General features: G+C 42.1%; 1 protein-coding gene across 3 annotated transcripts; it reads right to left on the bottom strand.

Moving 5' to 3' along the window:
* Window positions 1–634: 634 nt before the first annotated feature.
* Window positions 635–12,508, bottom strand: wnt5a (wingless-type MMTV integration site family, member 5a). 3 transcript variants are annotated; one of them, XM_040047968.1, is made up of 6 exons: window positions 12,018–12,502; window positions 11,404–11,568; window positions 8,517–8,665; window positions 5,805–6,052; window positions 3,105–3,397; window positions 635–2,526 (listed from the first exon to the last, which is right to left on the bottom strand). In XM_040047968.1, the coding sequence occupies exons 3-6, from the start codon at window positions 8,651–8,653 to the stop codon at window positions 2,068–2,070; spliced, it is 1,137 nt and encodes a 378-aa protein (XP_039903902.1). In that variant the 5' UTR covers window positions 8,654–8,665; window positions 11,404–11,568; window positions 12,018–12,502; the 3' UTR covers window positions 635–2,067. The 3 variants fall into 3 exon arrangements, with proteins under 3 accessions (XP_039903902.1, XP_039903903.1, XP_039903901.1); XM_040047969.1 differs by lacking the exon at window positions 11,404–11,568 and having other exon boundaries at window positions 12,018–12,508; XM_040047967.1 differs by having other exon boundaries at window positions 11,404–12,502.
* Window positions 12,509–13,151: the final 643 nt, after the last annotated feature.

Below are 13,151 nucleotides of genomic sequence, written 5' to 3'. Positions count from 1 at the left end.
GTGTAATGGTGTGTGTCCTAGTGCTTTGGGCCCAGCCTACCTGTATTGTTGCTGACCATCTCCATCCCTTTACAAATACATCGTGTCCATCTTCTGAAAGTTGCTCCCAGCAGGATAACAAAGCTCAAACTATTGCAAACTGATTTCTAAAAACAAAAAGGCAATGAGTTTGTGGTACTCAAAAAGTCACAGTTCCATCTCAAAGCAATAGAGCCTCTGGGATGTGTGGAATGGGAGACTCAAATCTGCAGCAACTGTGTGATGCCAGCTTATCAATATTGATCAAAATCTCTGAGGAAGCGTCCCACCACTTTGTTAACTTAAAAAATGAGGTAGTTCTGAAGGCAAAATGTGTCCAACCCAGATATAGAAATATGTACTTTAAGTGTCCAGTGGGTGTGTCTCAATACGTTCTTGGCATGTGCATTTAGTAATGTACAGGGTGGGCCATTTATATGGATACACCGTGCCACAAACAGGACTTCAACATCACCAACCATTCCCATGTTATTACGCTGTATCCATATAAATGGCCCACCCTGTATATGCAAGAAGGAGAATCTTTATTTGAAGGAAGAAAAAACTCAAGGAGGCACAGACAACATGATTAAAGACTGAGTAAAATACTTCCTCGTTGGTTTTACACTCGGTATTTATTGAAACAAAGTAGAGCATTGAGCCAATTTGTAAAAAATAACAAAATATTTGCTATAGCACATTAAGTTTAACAAACCTCAAATTCATAGAGAAGCTTATAAATATACATAGTTGGATTGGTAGAAATAGTTTGTCTAGCGAGAATCATCACAGGGACAGTGAGAAGTTAAGTGAGTGGTACTGGAAATCTGTGGCAGCATCGTAACCTGAACACCTGTGATACAATGTGTGTAAGAGTAACGCGAAGCACGAGCATGACTTGGTTCCACGACGATAAGGTGCATTTCCCTTTTGCAAAAACAGTGAGGAGCCGCATTAGTGAGAATTAGTTTAAAAAGTGAACTTTGGGATGCCTGCCTCATTACTGGTCTGTTATGAAGATGATGCTTTTCTGCTGAAAGCTAAAACGAGGATCTGTTTTAGGAAAATAAATACAGTTTACTGATTGGTTTGTTGGATAGACGTACTATATACACAGAATATTTCTCCACTGTAACCACAACATTGCCCATATATATTTAAACCGTGTTAAGTATTGTAGAATAATGTTAAATGGATAATTTGAAGTAATATGGAAACATTGAAGGCTATAATATTGATATAACGATAACAGCTGAACAGACACGTACAGACATGTTTAAGCCTCTGTATCAAAGTGCATAATGATGGAGGGCTTGTTGCAGCACCTGGGGAACTCTAAGGCATCAGGGACAGCTTAGTCAAAATGGCCCGATCCCCGAAATAGCCCTCTTCTTGTGCCCATTGTACTCCAAGGACTCGTACAAACCAACAGTGTTCCTTACTGTACACGTGAAGGGGGACAAGCAGACTTCAGCAACGATGTGAAGGCTGGTCTGGGAACAGGCCCTTGAAAAACACATCCATAGACTACAGCACACGTTCTCCTCTTTATAGTCTCTCTCCAAACAACAAAATAGGACCTTTTGTCAATTATGCCACAAAAATTAAACCTTACTCATCTATGAAAATGAAAGGCACAGTCCAATTTAAAACGTTGTGACCCATTTCCTCTACGGAGTCAAGAAAAATGGCCTTTTCTGTGGTTTTAAACCCCCCCCCCCCCAAAAAAAAAAAAACAGTTAAAAGGAACCATGGTATAAAATTTCCAGCCAGTTTTAGGCACTTGAAAGATTTAAAAGTTTTCTGCTGATGAGCGGGCCAAAATAAAACATTACAATCTGAAAATAAATATTTCACAATACTCTCAGTTTCTGAGGACATATGATTTTTTTAAGTCTTTTTGCAATGGCATAATTGTTTAACTCTATAAATATAATTTATATAGTTTCTTTCTTCCATTCTCTCTGTGTTCAGCTCCTCTGCTCATGAATACACACAGATTTATGCCCATTATCTGCAAGCAAATACACACAGGCAACACTCTTCTTCTCACTTGCAGACAAATTGGTCTACGACTTTGGTGCAGCGCTTGCACTTGACGTAGCAGCACCAGTGGAACTTGCAGTGGCACCGCTCCACTATCTGGGCCTTGTACTGGTCATAACCTCTGCCGCAGCACATCAGCTCACACCCATCCATGCCCTCTGAGGTCTTGTTGCAAAGCCGCCCCACTGTGCCCAAAGAGCCTGTGCTTTGGTTCTTCAAGCAGTAGTCTGGACTTTGCTCGATGTACACCAGGTCATGGTTCGTGGGAGGGTTGAACCTGCTGTGCATCTGCACCAGCTTTCCTCTCGAGTTGAGTTTCATGGCTACGGCACTGTCATACTTTTCCTTCAGTGCATCGCCCACCTTGCGGAAGTCGGCCAGCTGCAGCCAGCAGGTCTTCAGGCTGCAGGAACCTGATACTCCGTGGCACTTGCAGGACACGTGGGCAAGGTCTGACACAATCTTGAGAAGAAGAAGATCAGAGAGAAACAAAAACAACAGGTTGCATAATTATTATTCTTCAGAAAACGGAAAAAAAGAAAAGAAACTTGACCACATGCTTCGTGCTGTAAATTCACCCTGCCTGTATAAATATTTGAATAATGTGCTGCTCTTGATCTCATGAGGCATCACTTTGCTAAAAAGGACAGAAAGTGCAGGGTGCTCCAGGGTGCAGTGATGTCCACTCGTTTGTCCTCCTTGAAAGAGTACAGCCTGGCAATCTGGCATTACGATTCCTTTGAGGTGGTTTCAAGATGTTTTAAAAGGAAAAGAAACTCCAGAGCTGTCTGCAGTGACTCCATCTTTTCATAGATCAAAGCCTCAGGGGAGCAGATGGAGCTGTTACACAGATGATCAGTGGAAACCTGTCTGATTGACCTGGACTGGACTATCTCACTTAAAAAAAACAAACAAAAAGCCTTTCAAGCTCTGGTTGGTCTAATTTTGAAGCTTGAAGTATATACACGTCTCTCTGCTTGTTTTTCAAAAAAATAATAAAAGATTTGTGCGTGCACGTGTATGTGACTCGGCCATCTTACCCTCCGTCCTGCCTCATTATTGTGAAGATTCATCAACAGCCGTGCATTCTCGTGTGAGCCTTTGGGGAAGCTCTTCTCCCTCTCACGGGCATCCACGAACTCCCTGGAGAACCTGTAGCCATAGTTGAGGTTGTCTCCGCAGCCGCCCCAGAGCCAGTCTCGGGGAAGATCTTTGGGGCGAGCAGCACGACTGCACCCACAGCTGGAAAGCTCACCCTCTCTGCAGGCCCGGCTCACGGCGTTCACCACTCCGGCGGCACTTATGGCATACGTGAATGCCGTTTCTCGACTGCCTGCAGATACAAATACCACATGACATTTGAAACAAGACAAGAGTAGAGATCCAAATTTTGTTTTAAGCTGCCCAATTTTAAAAACACTGCAACCCATGAGACAAGAAAAGTGATCTCCATCCACTGCTTTCATTTTTGTAGGTTAAGCATGCACGTGTCTTCTGTAGCCAGTGGATCTCCCCATCGTTTGCTTTAAGTGTGTGTGTGTATGGCACTTTGAGATGTGATGTCATTTGACAGCATTCACCATACACTTAAGATTACAGAGCACTTCAGCCAAGCGCTGCAGGGTCGTCATCAACAACATGTTGAACAGTGTAATCTGGTTTGCTGTTATTGGGCTTCAGCCAGAGAGAAGACGGCGCCCTCCAGTGACAGAGATCCTTCTTAACAAGTCTCTGCCATTTCACCCAAATTGAACGTGACAACGGTTCTTTTAGTTTATCTGTCACGACTGAGTGACTCTGGAGCCGCTGTACATTAATTCCAACTGTTTCTACCCTCAACATTTCCTCTATAGAGCGAAGACTTAAAAAAAAAAAAAAAAAAAGGCAGAAAATTGCACATAAGCAGTTTTTGTCGCCGTACGAAGCCACGAGAACTAAAGAAGAAACAGACTAGCAAACTATGAAGCCGTGTGTTGACACTGAAGACGAGGACTGCTACACAATAAAAATGCACAGCTCATATACATGCTCGGTCAAACCTTTAGAGACTATGCTATAATGACAATAACATATGGACAGAGTGAGATGAGGGAAACAAAGGCGAGTGAACAGATAAGTCAAGAAAGAGACGGAAAAGAAACAAAACAAGCAATATAAGAAAAGAAACACACACTTAATATTCCAAAAAGGAAGAAAAGATGAATAAAGAAACCTCCTGGAGAGGCCGAAAGAGATCCAGGTGGGAAATACTGCTGGAAGCATTAGTGATCAGAGAGCGTGGTGGGGGGTTTATTAGGCTAGTACAACTTTTAATCCAGCCTGAGAATGCTGGCCTAACGGTGGGCCTGCACACAGACAAACTGTCGTCTCCCACACTGCTGCCGCCCTTCTAATGTCCCCCACCCTCGAGCTAGCCAAGCCATGCAAGGGAAAGAGTCTGAACCCAGCCACGCCGGCACCCCCTGGAGCTATGCTTTAAATCACCAGCAGTGTCCTAAGCCAGCAGACAGTAAGACAGGCTTTCATATGGACAGCTATAGAGGGGAGGACATGTTTACATGGCCCAAGGTGGACTGAGATGGGATCACTGTTGGGGAGGAAGTGGGAGGGAGAAGAGGAATGGGAGGAGAACGGCTGCTTGTGAAGAATCATTTGTGGAAAGGGAGTAAGGACCAGAGACACGGCAGGCAGAATCACCGAGAACAGTCAAAAGCTACACAGAAGTACAGTGCGTGAAATGGTCGAGCAACACGAGTGAAACGGTGCGACATACACATGTCCATTCAAACCGTTTCAGCTCTTATCCTTAAAATGTCCCCGTTAGAAAAGTCATCTGCAAACACAGTAAGAGGAACGCTTCTCTGAATAAACAGTCACCACAGAAACTACTGACCACGTGTCCTGTAGATAATCCAGAGAAAAGGTAACATTACATTTAAAATTTAATTTATTTCATTACATGTCCTTAGTGGGACAACACACATCCAGTGTCTGCAACTGGTTTATTTGGCTGAACGAAACACTAAAGACAAACTAAAAATAAATTTGAAAAAATGGCCAAAACTGGAAGATCTGACCCGTTTAGATTTAGCATCCTAAGCTGCTCCAACATCCAAGTAAAACTGGAACAATGTGTTTAATGATAGGACCCAAGAACAGGACTTGATGTTAGGGACTGGAAAGCTCTTTAACTTTCTATAAGAGACAAACAGACAATGTAATCTCTGACGTGGTGATATATTGCTCCATATACTCGTAGCACTCCCCTTACTTGTAAATACACAGAGTCAGCTACAGTCCAGAGTTTGTGTGTCTGCGTGTGTATGTGCGTCTTTGTGTATTAGACTGTCTCCCATTCATCAGGGGGGGAAAGCAGATTCTCCGACTCCCTCCTGCTCCATATCAGGGGGCTGGTTTAGCAGGCCAAAGCCACATGTGATTTATCGAGCAACCTCACCCACCAACTATTCCCTCCACACAGCTGCTGAGCATCAGCAGCCTCATGCATTTCACACACTTTTCACAAACATAAAAAAGGGTCAGTGACTCAGAAAGAAGAAAAGAAAAAGACATAAAATATAAAAATCTAAGTAACCCTGTTATATCTGGTACATACAGGAAATGTGCATATCAACATGCTGGTGAGTACAGTTATGAAGCGTTATCTTTGTTAGTTTCCTGTGTCTTTGTGTACGCGTTTCTTAGAATATACGGCACGTCATACAGCCTTTGTCTCTTACCTATTTGCATGACCCGTCCAAAAACGGAGGAGTTGTCCACCGTGCTGCAGTTCCAGCGCCGATGTCTGAACTGGTACTGGCACTCTCTGATGCCTGTCTTGGCACCTTCACCGATGTACTGCATGTGGTCCTGGTAGAGCTGGCACAGTTTCTTCTGGCCCTGCGACAGGCCCACCAGCTGGCTGCACAGAGGCTGGGCGCCGATGATGTAGGCCTCTGGGATTAGTAAAGGGTTCATGGCCAGAGACCTGCATGAAGGGGACACACAGTGCAGTGTTTTCAGTCATGTGTCATTAAAACAAATGCATCCACGTTGTTGGGCCAACACTGCAATCAGCAGCTGATTTCACTTGATTGGGTTCTCTCCATTGATGATGAAACTATGTTAATCAGTGAAATGGAGGTGCAGTTAGTTCCTGGGTGGAGTAAAACCCTGTACACTCTTAATGTCAGAGGACAGTCGATGTGAAAGTCATTTAGAGCCAAGAATATACAGCGAGTGAAGCTTAGACAAGAGGAAGAGCAGTCAGGAGATAAAGATGAAGGAAAAGAAAGAAAACGCAAGTAGAACACAGATACATAAAGGAAATAAAGGGCTACATTTTAAAAACACACCACTGTTGTCAGACAAACGGAAGCTCATGCTCCCGCATCACCAGTGGCTGACGGCTGCGACCACTGTAATCACTTTTGAGTTGAACAATTTTTTTTTTTTACAGTTTTTTATATTATTTTTTTAATTAATAAAAGACACAAAGCTGTTATAAGGAAAGAGTTGATGCTACTGGATTGCCTACGCTGGCTAAAACTGTGAATTTGGAATGAGTTTAAGGTTCTTTATGTGCCTATAAAGCCACGCATCGTTGGCTCCCGGGTGTATTTAAGAAGTTCTCTGCCCCTGTGCTGCTAGGTCTCTGGAATCCTCTGGGCAACTGCTTTTAACTGCTCCATGATCGAGGTTAGTGGGAGATTTTTGTGGCGGGAGCCCCAGTGAACTGGAACAGCCTTCCTCTCACAATCAAATGCTACCCGCAGGACTTAAAGAAAAAACAAAACAACAACATGTACATAATTTAAATGACCCTTGGACATTTTTAGTCACCTTAGTATTTTTATATTAATTAAAAAAAAAAAAAAATCTCACAACTTCTGATATCATTCCACAATGTTGTTGTATAGTTTGTGCTTTTTGCACCTATTTTTGGTGTTACTTGTCCAATGAAGGTATACAAATTCATTTATTTTAAAACAGGACATTTTTTCCAAACTGAATTATATAAGGATTTCCATGTGTGTTTCAAAATGTGCATTTTTTCCATCTTAACTTTAAGTTATGTAAAGGCCGGTGTGTTTTAAAAGAAACGTGTAGCTTACTACAAAAATATATATAAAAACACAGATATGATTAATTCTCATAGGTTTTCTCAAGTGCATTTCCTCATGTCAACTCACCCGAGCAAGAGTAAAATTCAGCAGTCGTGTAACTTCTTATAGCACCAGATCATTTCAGCTAAAATAATTGTTCCGTTCAATTTTGTGGAAGAGAAACACAAAAACAGAGCGAGAGAGCGAGGAAGGAGGAAACACCAGTATGAGCATCTGGTTCCAGGCCACAGGACAATTAGAGCGGCCCATCTCAGAGCCCCCAGAGAGAGACAATTAGCCCCTAGTGTAACCTGATAGACTAAGGAAACTCAGCGGCAAGGAAACACAGAGGGAATACGCAGAAACATACACAGATATACACAAACAGGCACACAGTAGAAAGGGGGAAGAAGAAAAATAAATCATGCACACTAGTGCAGTCTGATGCTGTCTCACAAACATGCAATGAGCGCGCTCACAACTCCAACGCTCCAAATCACTCACACCTGTGCGTCCTCTCGAAAAGGAAACTGACAGACACACACTGTGTGAACGTCCTTTCCAGGGTCTGCTCTGTAGTAATGTGCGAGTCCTCAGCTGCAGGACTAATTTGAGCTGTTTCAACTTTAATGTAGCTTCCTACTTAGCTTAATTAGTTTGTATCTGTATAAAATCTTTACAATTATTTGTTTACATTGTTATGTTTCTATAACTCTACCAGCAGAGTATGCCACTATTTGCTCTGATTTGCTCCACTGGAAAATAAAAATATTTTCTAAGAAGTTTTGGGTTAAATGTCCAATGTTCTTGAACAGGAGCTCTGATTGGGTACAATAAATATTCACCAAGTGTATAAACACAGAGCTACTGGATGTCAAGTGTTGTGATTATCAGAAGTGCTAGGTGTGTTGAAAATATAGACTTCTCTTTTAACGGACGGACACACACACACACACACACACACACACAGTATTTGCAAATATTTGGACGCAGACTCGGAAACCACAGCATTCTATGTTTTTTTGCGATGTTCATAATTTTGGTTTGGCAAAAGAAAGTAAGGGAGAGAAAGTTTTCTTGCAAAGCTAATGGTGTACACAGAGTATGACATATAGATCACACATATAGGCCTCAACAAATAAACACTTTAAAAAAATAAAATAAAAACAGTCAGTATCACCTATATGTAACTTTTTGCCGAGTCTTTTTAGGCACCGCTGTCCTATTTACAAATTAGCGTATGACAGAAAAGAGAAAGAATGACAAGTAAACACACTTCAAAGGCGCACACTGAACAAATTAAGACTCACGGAATTGCTGGCATATGGAAAGAAAATTATTGCATACCACCATGAGTTGGCCTCCACCACCACCTGCATGAGAAGAGTGAGGAGTGTGAGGGCAAAGACACAGTGTCTGGAGTCCAACACGCTGCCAAAGGGCCAGCAAATCGGCCGACGCACACAGCCTAGCCCCAGGTTCATACTGCCAGTGATCTGAAGGAGAACAGAACAGGATACTTGTCAGTCTGCCTGCTTGACTAGATGTTTGTTTCTCATGCACAACTTTGGGGCATATTATGGAAAGAAAAGGGCAGAGAAAATATTCTTTCAGCTGGATTGCTGTATATTTTACATCTCATTTACATGCGCGTGTGTGATGAAATCCCTGTAGCCATCACTGCTTGCACAGCAGAGCAGTCATTTGGCAACATATCAGAGTGTGAATCACACGAGACCGACACACAGCCAGAGAAGACACGATGACTATGAAACCCCCGCAAGACACATTCCAGACATTTCACTTTAAGGCACAGAGAGACTGAGAAGTGCTAGTTAGACAATTTAATTTAAACTTATTTTTAACAAATATTAGCGCATTTTAACGAAAAGGACCAGGGGTTGTTGTTTTTTTTTTAAGCCAATAAAAATAAAACAGAACTGTAGCTCCAAGTTCCGCTTTTATTTACATTTCTGGGAGACCGCCTGTATTTTCTTTTGCTGAGAATGTTTTGTTTATTTGAAAAACTATAATAAAACTGTTTTTAAAACAAATAATTTTAATTCGTTTTTTTAAATCGTGGGTAATTAAATTAATTATAAGAAAAAAGGCGGATTTTGTTTTTAAAAAGATGGAACAATTAAAAAGTTAAGTCTATTTCTCGTAACTACGAAAAGTGGCGATTAAACGTGTAATCTGACAGAGGCCTAATGGACATCTCTTTATGTAATTAGCCTATATTAAGATTAATTTTTCTACTTATTAATTGAAAATGGATCTGACAGCAGCCAGGTGGCGGGGGGATGACGACCGGATACTTCGCAGCTTTTGCGCAAAGAAAACCGCACAGAATTTAAAAAAAAGAAAAGAAAGAAAACGTCAATTATCTGCGCACAACAGCACAGCTTTGTTGCCATTTTGGCAGAAAATTAGGTCAAATAATTACTCCTAAACTTGCGAGTTAAAGCGATGTGCCAGCCTTCCATCTTGTTCGTGTGTGAGTTTTTGGGATCGAGAGCAAGTCTAATTTGTCACGCTGCATTATTTTCCAGGGTTGAGTCGTGGAGACCTGGGCCTGCCTAAGACTCATTAAAAACAAGGCCAAGTTCACCATCACTCACCCAGCGCGCGCGCGCACACTCGCGCACAACACACACACGAACACGTGCCTTTGGTTTGCGTGCTGCCTCGTAATAGTTGGTGAAGTTATGTTCTTCGCAGTTCCTCCACATAAATTAAAAGCAATAATCCACAGAGGGCGGCGGTTTTACACTGATTTTAAACCACTAATTGGAGCAGTTCTGCCTGAAAGGAAGCGGATTTTTTTTATATTTTAAAACATTTTTGTAATTTATTGATAATCAATTAAATATTATTTTTGGCAAAACAGTTTGCTAGGAGCAGCTGAACAGCGGTGGTGACTCACAGGGTTCATTTGGCAGATTGAGTCACGGAGCTACACGGTAGGTGCGCGCATTGATCTGACAATTCACATCTGAGTTTCATCCACTCAGAACAAAGAAGAGTATAAATCGTACATTTTGTTTTCATCGACGGCACAAACTAACTAACTTTATTAATGTGAATATGATTTTTTTTTTTATAAGCTAAGCAAATCCTGCGTTCAGTGACCCTTGGAAACGATCTGACCCGAGCGAGGTATTCATAGTACGTGACCGGATGACTGATGGCTATACTGCAGAGTTTTGTCAGTCAAAGTGGTATCTAGCTAAATGAACAAATTTCAGCTAGAATGATAAAGCAGCAGGCAGTACTTCAGTCAAAGTTAATTTCGGGGGTATTTTAAAGAACCATATGGCACTAAAACCGAGAGAGCACGCACAGGAGGGGCAGAAAAAAAGTCTGCCTTTTAGGACTAGAACTAGAGCTGGGAATACCTCAAACCCGGGCCTAGATATCACCCCGTTCTGGTCTCGTGTTGTTAAAACGCTTGGAAAAACTATTTAAAATATCATTAAACAGATTAATTGTGTTTTAAAAGTTTTAGCAACAATAAACGGTGAAAAATGTGAAGGAAAGCCAGTGTGTGCTCAAAGTCAAGTAGTATTATGCTTAATTTAAGGACCGGTCTATTTTAAAAAAAACAAAAACAAAAGAACAACATATTTACAGTCAGACGTGCATCTTAAAGTCGACAGATGCTGACTGTGAATAAAACGAGTTACACTAGGCTTTTTTTGTGTGGATGCGCGGGCTGGTGGAGAATGAGAAAGAAAAATGTATGAGGTAAAAAAAGAAATACATCTATTTTAAACATATAAAACACTCATTAATGACTGAAATATTGTGTGTATCTAACAGGACAAGATGATGAGCGTTTTTTCCCCCTGTCTGCCCCGATGTTTACACAAAACCAGGAGAGGGAGCCAGGTACAAGGAGTTGAGAGCAGCAGAGAACACTGCCTGTTCACTTAACAATAGAACACTGTTCGTTAAAAAGCTTTTAAGCAGAAATCATATGCATTTCTAACAAATACTGTGCTTTTTTAAATTTAATGTTTGCACAATAGCGAAGTGCCAAACGGCTGTCAGGCCATAGGAATGGGGGGTGGGCGCATGTTTCACACATCACATCTGTCAAGCACTTTTGTCCACATCCAGAGCCTGTATAAGTTCAAAAACATCCCACTGAAACACAAATTTTCCACTCTTTAAGATAAACTGTGGCTGGGGTGGAAAACTGAGTCAACTAGGAGACGTATAGACTACTCACCGGGGAGCACAGCCCGTTAGAAGCCGTAATCCACTCTCTGCAGACGATATCAAACCAATAATCACAGTGCAGGCCAGGTGGATTTAGGATTTCCTTTTCCGCTGCACTCAAGGCAAGTACCGGAGTTTCTTTTTTTCGTTTTCCCCGGAATCTCTTGGAAAATGCCTGGTTGGGATGAACAAAGTGCAACTCAGGGAGTCAAAGCTGAGAGTTCTTCAGATTTAGTGTTTGACGCACACCTCGAAAAAAAAATCAGTGCAAGCGCTCCGTGCGCTTAACAGCTTAAAGTCTGGTAGTAAGCAGCGGGATGGATAAAGTATCTAGTGACGACAGTGTGTGGAAATAGTCCTTTCCTTTCACGATTCAGTGCGTGACTTTGCGGTACCTATTAACAAATACAACCACCTACGGCAACCCAAAGCGCCACTGGCGGAAACCTAACTGTTGATTCGCTTCTAATTAAAAGCAGCATGAAACTTGTCTGTCCAAGTGGAAAACTGTCCCAGAATCCAGCTAAACTACACCACAAGAAGAAGAAGAAGAAAAAAGACGTGTAAAAATGTTAAGACAATTGATTCCAGCAGATCACACGCTCACGCCACGGCGCGTTTTACCTGCGGAAAGATCCACACGGTGATCCTCGCCACAAACGACTTGTCAATTTACCTTCCATTCTGCGCAAAAACACAAAAACGACTCAAGACAATTCCCCAACTCGAATTAAAAGTCTCCACTCTCAAAAAAAGCAAGTCATTCATCCGCCTCACCGAAAAAAATAAATAAAAACATTAATTGATCGGCTCCAGACTTTATGCTCCAAAAACTTTCCGCGCGGACTATCTCCAAACAGTGCGGCTTGGCGAGCGCGCACGGTGCCAGGGGGAGGAAAAGAGCACAGCGTGTGAACGACAGCGGCTTTTCTGAAGCTCCAAGTGCGTCGTCCTCCCACACCGTCTGTGTTGAAGTGCAAAAAACTATCCCTCCCTCTTTTCTCTTCTCCCCTCTCTCGTTCTCTCTCTCTCTCACCTGCTCCCCGGTCGCCTCCTCTCTCAAACTAGCACATTGCTGCATTGATGCGCGGAGCAAAACCTTCACATGGCGCATGCGCTTCACATTTCTCCTCAAATCCCTCTTTTCTTCTTCCAGTCACCAACTTTCAACAACCAAGGAGTTTCAACGTAGTTGGAATTGAGGAGAGAGAGAGAGAGAGAGAAGGGCGGAACAGGCTGTTACAAAACAAGGGTCTCTATTACCTAAAACAAACTTATAAAGCACCCGAGGCTATTACCCTATCCATACCAGAGCAGCGTTTGGATTTTCACTGGCAGCAGATCGAGTTACCACTCAGTAAAATCAAGACAAGCAGGTCCATATCATGTGCTTATACAGGCTGCTCTCATCACCTAAGTGCCCGTGAGCATTACAGTCATTAGAAATAGCTCCCAGGCATAATAATTATTATTTTATGGTACGCTATCTCAAAACATGCTGCAGGAATCTGTCAGCTTATAGTTCGATATTTTTCACGGAGTACAGTCTGAGGGTAAAGTGTTCAATCCTTTTAATGCGTCACACTGTAGATTACTCCGTATGTACAGAATGAGGCCATTCAAGGGTGAAAGACGTGTAGTTTTCAATTGCGATGGACAGAACCTGGTTTGAGGAAACAGAGACAGGATAACAGTCAGTGAAAGAAACAATGCTAAAATTAATGCAAGGAGACAGTCACCTGTACATCTGGCTGTGGA

Source organism: Simochromis diagramma, unplaced genomic scaffold (assembly GCF_900408965.1).
Source record: "Simochromis diagramma unplaced genomic scaffold, fSimDia1.1 OVJJ01000387.1, whole genome shotgun sequence".
Taxonomy (NCBI): Eukaryota; Metazoa; Chordata; class Actinopteri; order Cichliformes; family Cichlidae; genus Simochromis; species Simochromis diagramma.
Note: the sequence above shows the minus strand (reverse complement) of the source record. Positions and strands in the feature narration are given on the sequence as shown.

What these genes read in the sequence shown, in the direction of transcription:
- wnt5a (XM_040047969.1), bottom strand. Translation starts at nt 8,653, where the DNA reads ATGAACCTGGGGCTAGGCTGTGTGCGTCGGCCGATTTGCTGGCCCTTT. An exon ending in TGGACGGGTCATGCAAATAG is followed by an intron (nt 3,398 to 5,804) that starts GTAAGAGACAAA and finishes TTGTATCTGCAG; the next exon opens with GCAGTCGAGAAACGGCATTC. An exon ending in ATAATGAGGCAGGACGGAGG is followed by an intron (nt 2,527 to 3,104) that starts GTAAGATGGCCG and finishes CTTCTTCTCAAG; the next exon opens with ATTGTGTCAGACCTTGCCCA.